Source organism: Coregonus clupeaformis, chromosome 30 (assembly GCF_020615455.1).
Source record: "Coregonus clupeaformis isolate EN_2021a chromosome 30, ASM2061545v1, whole genome shotgun sequence".
Taxonomy (NCBI): Eukaryota; Metazoa; Chordata; class Actinopteri; order Salmoniformes; family Salmonidae; genus Coregonus; species Coregonus clupeaformis.
The window spans coordinates 41,094,013-41,103,751 of NC_059221.1; the positions used below are offsets into that span (position 1 = coordinate 41,094,013).

Sequence of the window (9,739 nt, forward strand, 5' to 3'; positions counted from 1 at the left end):
GAGAGAGAGAGATAGAGAGAGAGAGAGAGAGAGAGACAGAGAGAGAGAGAGACAGAGAGAGAGAGAAAGAGAGAGAGAGAGAGAGAGAGAGAGAGAGAGAGAGAGAGAGAGACAGAGAGAGAGAGAGAGAAAGAGAGAGAGAGAGAAAGAGAGAGAGAGAGAAAGAGAGAGAGAGAGAGAGAGAGAGAGAGAGAGAGAGAGAGAGAGAGAGAGAGACAGAGAGAGACAGAGACAGAGAGAGAGAGAGAGAGAGAGAGACAGACTGGGTGGCTGATAGAAGGGAATAGTGCTGGTCTTCATAATTGTTTTAACATGAATTCATAAGAGCATCTCCAGCTGTTATGGGCCCTGTGTAGCTCAGTTGGTAGAGCATGGCGATTGCAACGCCAGAGTTGTGGGTTCGATTCCCATGGGGGGCCAGTATGAAAAAAATAAAAAATGTATGCACTCACTAACTGTAAGTCACTCTGGATAAGAGCGTCTGCTAAATGACGTAAATATAAAATGTTATACAATAGATCATTTTCAGTGTGCCATCTTGAAAACAGGGCTAAAGGCTAGATAATGTTAGAAACCAGAGCAATGTGTTTAGAGAGTTGGGATGTTGAGGTTTCTGCATTATGATGCATTTACATGACATTACAACATTATATGTTATCGCCCCATTGACATTCCATGGGGAATATAAATTATAAATAATGCTATGTAACTGGATGTCTAGAATTAGAACAATATTCTAAATATATGGCTCTGTTAGAAACCATCTTTACAGAGGAGTGAGTGATAGCGGTGAGGAGGAGCACTGACCTGGTAGGGATCTGTGTTGAGGTCAAAGTACTCCAGGAAGCCAGTCGCAAACTCACAGAACAGGAAGTTGTGAGTTTCGTTGATGGTCCTCACACACCAGTAGGTGTTGTTGTTGGCACTGGTGCAGGCACAGAACGGACCCACTGCAGACAGAGAGAATAATCAGTGCTAGTGTGTGTGTGTATGTTTGTGTATGCGTGTGTGTGTGCGCCTGTGTGTGTACATGGTCTTACTGGTCCAGAAGGGGGCGGTCTGCCAGTGCTGGTTGTCGTGGGTGAAGCAGGTGAGACCAGGCATGCTACAGGTGTCGTTGTTCCTCAGACGTTTCAGCAGTTTCCTCATCTTCTTCCTCCTCTTCTGGTCCTTCAGCAGCCACGCCTTGTTATCCTTATCCTGTCCGTTCCTGACAACATCACACACACACACATTACATTTTACATTTACATTTTACATTTTACATTTTAGTCATTTAGCAGACGCTCTTATCCAGAGCGACTTACAGTTAGTGAATACATTTTTTTTTTATACTGGCCCCCCATGGGAATCGAACCCACAACGCCATGCTCTATCAACTGAGCTACAGTGACACAATGAAATAGTCACATACACACACACACACACACACCAGTTGCGGTCAGTGCCGTTTATGATGAGGGAGGACGATTTTCTTTTCATGAGCATGGCCTTATTTCTATTACAGCATGTTGGATGACTGTCATTCATATTCCATTTACCCAGTTAAATGTAACAGCGATAGGTTTAGGCTAATAAATGATCCTCACATTTTCCCTATACCCATCATGAGGTTGCTACAACCTAGCCTATGAATGAAAGTTTACAAAGTAGATGCACACAGGTCGAGTGAAAAATGTGAGATGACAGACAGTGACACATGGACAGCCAGTGACATTCAATACCGCCTTGCACAGTCTTGCCTACATCTAGTTTATATAGGGTGTAATCACTAGTCCAACAGTTGCAAACGAGAGTTTCTATTGGACAAATTCCGGTATTTCTTATACCCGTTTCGTTTGCTTCCGTTTAAGAAACGTTTTTCAACAGAATCGGCAGAATACATCAGCTGTATGTGAGAAGGCGAAACCTTTCCAAACCATGTCATAACCGCTACACACAGCCTACATCGTTGTCCCCATATTGGCTAAAGTAACGTCCTAGTCAGCATAGCTAATAGAACTAATACGTTAGTAAACCCGCTACAATCATGCAGTAACGTTACAGCGTATAGTCAGTAAGCAGTTAGACCGGCGGGCCCCGGTGGCAATAAATTAATAAAACCAAAAGCTTACCTTGACTTGTAAGAGTTCCAGTGTTGTGTTGGATAGTCATAGCCAACTAGCTAACATAGCATCCCTCTGTTTGAGCCAGGTGTTTGAGTAACTAAACTAGCCAGTCCCATTTGATAGCTAAGTAAGTTTAACTGAAAGTGAAAAAAAATGAGAAATCTTTCTCTCTTGCTGCTCCTTCATTTTTGAAGAAATTAATTTGTTGAAAACTATTCAACTCTTGTCTTTCGCTCTCTTTGAGTCAACTACTCACCACATGTTATGCACTGCAGTGCTAGCTAGCTGTAGCTTATGCTTTCAGGACTAGATTCATTCTCTGATTCTTTGATTGGGTGGACAACATGTCAGTTTATGCTGCAAGAGCTCTGATAGGTTGGAGGACGTCCTCCGGAAGTTGTCATAATTACTGTAAGTCTATGGAAGGGGTGAGAACCAAGAGCCTCCTAGGTTTTGTATTGAAGTCAATGTACCAAGAGGAGGACGGAAGCTAGCTGTCCTCCGGCTACACAATGGTGCTACTCTAAAGAGTGCTGTTGAGGCTACTGTAGACCTTCATTGCAAAACAGTGTGTTTTCATCAATTATTTGGTGACATGTGAATATATTTAGTATAGTTTTATCTAAAAAGGATAACTTTCTCAATGTTTTTACAACTAAAAAAATAATGAAATTCACTGAGGAGGATGATCCTCCCCTTCCTCCTCTGAGGAGCCTCCACTGATACACACATACAGTATATTGTACATATACAATAATTACAGTCATAAGAACACATACTGTACACATCCCTTTCTTATACGAAATACACACATGATAAACAACACAAACCCACACCCTTACCTGAATGGGTGAATGTTGCCTCCTTTGTGCCTGAGCTTACTCTTGTACTTAGACTTGTAGCTGAAACACAGACAAATATTCACATATTCAGCCTTTTATGATGAATATCTGCAGGGAGAACCACGGGGGGTATGAAAAAAAGCTATTTGAGTCTGGTAGAGTCCTGTTATCTTTACTGTAAATGCATGTAATGCTGGCGTTTAGTGTGTGGATGTTGGTAATAAACCAGTTGTGCAACGTGAACTGTGGATTGAGGAGAGGAGAGGAGAGGAGAGGAGAGGAGAGGAGAGGAGAGGAGAGGAGAGGAGAGGAGAGGAGAGGAGAGGAGAGGAGAGAGATGTTCTGTCTTTACATGTAGCGGATACAGTCACACTCGTCTGGGCGGGCCTTCTTCAGGTGACCCCTGACTTCTCTCAGGTTCTTGATCTTGGTCTGCAGGGTCTCAATCTGAGAGAGACGCAGGACATTAGATTAGATAGAGAAATGTCACAACACAATGACGTGGTCCTCTATAGCTCAGTTTTTAGAGCACGGCACTTGCAAAGCTAAGATAGTGGGTTCGATTCCCAGGACCACCCGTTCAATTAATTCATAATTACACAGTTGATTTCATTGGCAGTCATTGATTGTCATTACACAAATCACTGTGACCACTGAAGATAATCAACTGCATTGAGGAATAAAGCATAATTGTTTTGTGGTTATGTGAGTGGCTGAGAAAACTGACCTCGTGGTCGATGTGGAGTTTGTGGTCCTTCCAGGCCTGCACAGACTTATAGATCCCTGTATCACACTTCACCGTGTCATCGGCCAGGATAGAGCACCTGAGGACAGGATGCACAGTGAGCATTTAGCCCAATGACTAAGAACACAAGAACATATTCAACATGCAGTATTAACAACACATTCAACATGCAGTATTAACAACACATTCAACATGCAGTAATAAAGCTGAAATATAATAATTATAATAATAATTGGTCATTTAGCAGACGCACTTATCCAGAGCGACTTACATGAGCAATTAGGGTTAAGTGCCTTGCTCAAGGGCACATCGACAGATTTTTCACCTAGTCGGCTCGGGGATTAGAACTAGCGACCTTTCGGTTACTGGCACAACGCTCTTAACCACTAAGCTACCTGCCCCCCCAATATGTAACTTTTTGGGCGACCCGACCAAATTCACATAGAAATGTGAGTTATAGATCTATCATTCTCATTGAAAGCAAGTCTAAGAAGCAATATATATTTTCTATGTGCTCTATTTCTTTACTTCCCGTTCTTAAGTTTAGTTTTTGCTGATTTTACTTTCGGTTTTGTACACCAGCTTAAAACAGCTGAAAATACATATTTTTGGGTTATGGAAAATATATTTCACAGCGGTTTAGATGGTACAATGATTCTCTACACCACACAAGTCGAACTCATTCCACGGAGGGCCGAGTGTCTGCGGATTTTTGCCCCTCCCATGTACTTGATTGATGAATCAAGGTCACTAATTAGTAAGGAACTCCCCTCACCTGGTTGACTTGGGCTTATTATATATAACTGAAAGAAAAAACCAAAAAGCAGCAGACACTCGCCCCTCTATGGAGTTTGACACCCCTGCTCTATACATGTGTTTCCAGAACTCGGTCCTGGGCCCAGTTTGGGAAACCCTGCTTTACACTTTACCTTTTTTTGTCACATAAACTGAAGTTAGGCAAACTATTAGAATTTTAGCAACCAGGAAATGGCGGAGTGATTTAACACATTCAACATGCAGCATTAACACATTCAACATGCAGCACATTCAACATGTAGCACTAACAACACATTCAACATGCAGTACTAACAACACATTCAACATGCAGTACTAACAACACATTCAACATGCAGCACTAACAACACATTCAACATGCAGTACTAACAACACATTCAACATGCAGTACTAACAACACATTCAACATGCAGCACTAACAACACATTCAACATGCAGTACTAACAACACATTCAACATGCAGTACTAACAACACATTCAACATGCAGCACTAACAACACATTCAACATGCAGTACTAACAACATATTCAACATGCAGTACTAACAACACATTCAACATGCAGCACTAACAACACATTCAACATGCAGCACTAACAACACATTCAACATGCAGCACATTCAACATGCAGTACTAACAACACATTCAACATGCAGTACTAACAACACATTCAACATGCAGTACTAACAACACATTCAACATGCAGCACTAACAACACATTCAACATGCAGCACATTCAACATGCAGTACTAACAACACATTCAACATGCAGCACTAACAACACATTCAACCTGCAGTACTAACAACACATTCAACATGCAGTACTAACAACACATTCAACATGCAGTACTAACAACACATTCAACATGCAGTACTAACAACACATTCAACATGCAGTACTAACAACACATTCAACATGCAGCACTAACAACACATTCAACATGCAGTACTAACAACACATTCAACATGCAGTACTAACAACACATTCAACATGCAGCACTAACAACACATTCAACATGCAGTACTAACAACACATTCAACATGCAGCACTAACAACACATTCAACATGCAGCACTAACAACACATTCAACATGCAGCATTAACAACACATTCAACATGCAGCACTAAAAACACATTCAACATACAGCACTAACAACACATTCAACATGCAGTACTAACAACACATTCAACATGCAGTACTAACAACACATTCAACATGCAGTACTAACAACACATTCAACATGCAGTACTAACAACACATTCAACATGCAGCACTAACAACACATTCAACATGCAGCATTAACAACACATTCAACATGCAGCACTAAAAACACATTCAACATGCAGCACTAACAACACATTCAACATGCAGTACTAACAACACATTCAACATGCAGTACTAACAACACATTCAACATGCAGCACTAACAACACATTCAACATGCAGTACTAACAACACATTCAACATGCAGCACATTCAACATGCAGTACTAACAACACATTCAACATGCAGTACTAACAACACATTCAACATGCAGCACTAACAACACATTCAACATGCAGTACTAACAACACATTCAACATGCAGCACTAACAACACATTCAACATGCAGCATTAACAACACATTCAACATGCAGCACTAACAACACATTCAACATGCAGCACTAACAACACATTCAACATGCAGTACTAACAACACATTCAACATGCAGTACTAACAACACATTCAACATGCAGTACTAACAACACATTCAACATGCAGCACTAACAACACATTCAACATGCAGCACTAACAACACATTCAACATGCAGTACTAACAACACATTCAACATGCAGTACTAACAACACATTCAACATGCAGCACTAACAACACATTCAACATGCAGTACTAACAACACATTCAACATGCAGCACTAACAACACATTCAACATGCAGCATTAACAACACATTCAACATGCAGTACTAACAACACATTCAACATGCAGTACTAACAACACATTCAACATGCAGCACTAACAACCCATTCAACATGCAGCACTAACAACACATTCAACATGCAGTACTAACAACACATTCAACATGCGCACTAACAACACATTCAACATGCAGCATTAACAACACATTCAACATGCAGCACTAACAACACATTCAACATGCAGCACTAACAACACATTCAACATGCAGTACTAAAACACATTCAACATGCAGCACTAACAACACATTCAACATGCAGTACTAACAACACATTCAACATGCAGTACTAACAACACATTCAACATGCAGCACTAACAACACATTCAACATGCAGCACTAACAACACATTCAACATGCAGCACTAACAACACATTCAACATGCAGCACTAACAACACATTCAACATGCAGCATTAACAACACATTCAACATGCAGCACTAACAACACATTCAACATGCAGCACTAACAACGCATTCAACATGCAGCATTAACAACACATTCAACATGCAGCATTAACAACACATTCAACATGCAGCACTAACAACACATTCAACATGCAGCACTAACAACACATTCAACATGCAGCACTAACAACACATTCAACATGCAGTACTAACAACACATTCAACATGCAGCACTAACAACACATTCAACATGCAGCACTAACAACACATTCAACATGCAGCACTAACAACACATTCAACATGCAGTACTAACAACACATTCAACATGCAGCACTAACAACACATTCAACATGCAGTACTAACAACACATTCAACATGCAGTACTAACAACACATTCAACATGCAGTACTAACAACACATTCAACATGCAGCACTAACAACACATTCAACATGCAGTACTAACAACACATTCAACATGCAGCACTAACAACACATTCAACATGCAGCATTAACAACACATTCAACATGCAGTACTAACAACACATTCAACATGCAGCACTAACAACACATTCAACATGCAGTACTAACAACACATTCAACATGCAGCACTAACAACACATTCAACATGCAGTACTAACAACACATTCAACATGCAGCACTAACAACACATTCAACATGCAGTACTAACAACACATTCAACATGCAGTACTAACAACACATTCAACATGCAGTACTAACAACACATTCAACATGCAGCACTAACAACACATTCAACATGCAGTACTAACAACACATTCAACATGCAGCACTAACAACACATTCAACATGCAGCATTAACAACACATTCAACATGCAGCACTAAAAACACATTCAACATGCAGCACTAACAACACATTCAACATGCAGCACTAACAACACATTCAACATGCAGCACTAACAACACATTCAACATGCAGCACTAACAACACATTCAACATGCAGCATTAACAACACATTCAACATGCAGCACTAACAACACATTCAACATGCAGCACTAACAACACATTCAACATGCAGCATTAACAACACATTCAACATGCAGCACTAACAACACATTCAACATGCAGCACTAACAACACATTCAACATGCAGCATTAACAACACATTCAACATGCAGCATTAACAACACATTCAACATGCAGCACTAACAACACATTCAACATGCAGCACTAACAACACATTCAACATGCAGCACTAACAACACATTCAACATGCAGCACTAACAACACATTCAACATGCAGTACTAACAACACATTCAACATGTAGCACTAACAACACATTCAACATGCAGCACATTCAACATGCAGCACATTCAACATGCAGTACTAACAACACATTCAACATGCAGCACTAACAACACATTCAACATGCAGCACTAACAACACATTCAACATGCAGCACTAACAACACATTCAACATGCAGCACTAACAACACATTCAACATGCAGTACTAACAACACATTCAACATGCAGTACTAACAACACATTCAACATGCAGTACTAACAACACATTCAACATGCAGTACTAACAACACATTCAACATGCAGCACTAACAACACATTCAACATGCAGCACTAACAACACATTCAACATGCAGCACTAACAACACATTCAACATGCAGCACTAACAACACATTCAACATGCAGTACTAACAACACATTCAACATGCAGTACTAACAACACATTCAACATGCAGCACTAACAACACATTCAACATGCAGCACTAACAACACATTCAACATGCAGTACTAACAACACATTCAACATGCAGTACTAACAACACATTCAACATGCAGCACTAACAACACATTCAACATGCAGTACTAACAACACATTCAACATGCAGTACTAACAACACATTCAACATGCAGTACTAACAACACATTCAACATGCAGTACTAACACACAACAAACACACCCACCCATCCACATAGAACCTCAACACACTCCCTGACCTGTGTGTGACTTTGATGCCAGAAGGCACTATAGCTAGACTGTTGCTGCTAGTCCTGGGGGTGATTGTGAACCCCATGCCACTGAAGTCCTCCTCAGTGTCTTCGTGTGGCCCCGGGGCCTGGCTGAGGTTCCTGGGGGCCAGTACAGGCTGGTAGCCATCCCCCAAGTCTACAGCATACAGGTCCCCTCCTATTTCCATCTCCACGGAGCGGGCGGAACGGTTACGAGTGTAGCTCTTGACGGCCTTCATCTCTGTCAGGAAGAGAGCAGGGTGAGTTAGTGGAGGGATTTCTACATAGTCAGTATACCAGCCCTATCAGGCCCCATGAGACTCTTTAAAGACACAATATGTAGAAATCGCTCTGCCATTTCCTGGTTGCCAACATTTTATCATGTTCACCTAATTTCAGTTTATGTGAAACAAGGCATAGTGTAGAGCAGGGGTATTTCAATCCTACCCTATGAGGTCCGGAGCCTGCTGGTTTTCTGTTCTACCTGATAACTAATTGCACCCACCTGGTGTCCCAGGTCTAAATCAGTCCCTGATTAGAGGGGTACAATGAAAATAGCAGTGGAACTGGCTTCGATGTCCAGATTTGAATTTGAGGGGTGTAGAGAATCATTGTACAATCTAAACCACTGTTAAATATTTTTTCAATAACCAAATACATAGTATTTTCAGCTGTTTGAAACTGGTGTGCAAAAGTAAAAACGAAACAAAAGATCAACTTCAGCACAGGAAGCATAGGAATAGCACACATAGAATGAATCAACAGCTTATCAGACTTACTTTCAATGAGAATCAGAGATCTATAATTCACATTTCTCCCACAAAGTTACATACAGGACCTTTAAATTATGATTGTAGGTGAA

At 40.7% G+C, this 9,739-nt stretch overlaps 1 protein-coding gene across 1 annotated transcript in view; it reads right to left on the reverse strand.

Moving 5' to 3' along the window:
- Positions 1–9,739, reverse strand: part of LOC121546564 (extracellular sulfatase Sulf-2-like) — a 30,500-nt gene that overhangs the window by 2,392 nt on the left and 18,369 nt on the right. Inside the window, exons 6-11 of the mRNA XM_041857817.2 lie at positions 8,866–9,118; positions 3,678–3,774; positions 3,303–3,397; positions 2,951–3,010; positions 1,041–1,210; positions 808–950 (exon numbers count right to left, since the gene is read on the reverse strand). Of these exons, the coding sequence (XP_041713751.1) occupies positions 808–950; positions 1,041–1,210; positions 2,951–3,010; positions 3,303–3,397; positions 3,678–3,774; positions 8,866–9,118 (818 nt within the window). The remainder of the gene's footprint in view (positions 1–807; positions 951–1,040; positions 1,211–2,950; positions 3,011–3,302; positions 3,398–3,677; positions 3,775–8,865; positions 9,119–9,739) is intronic.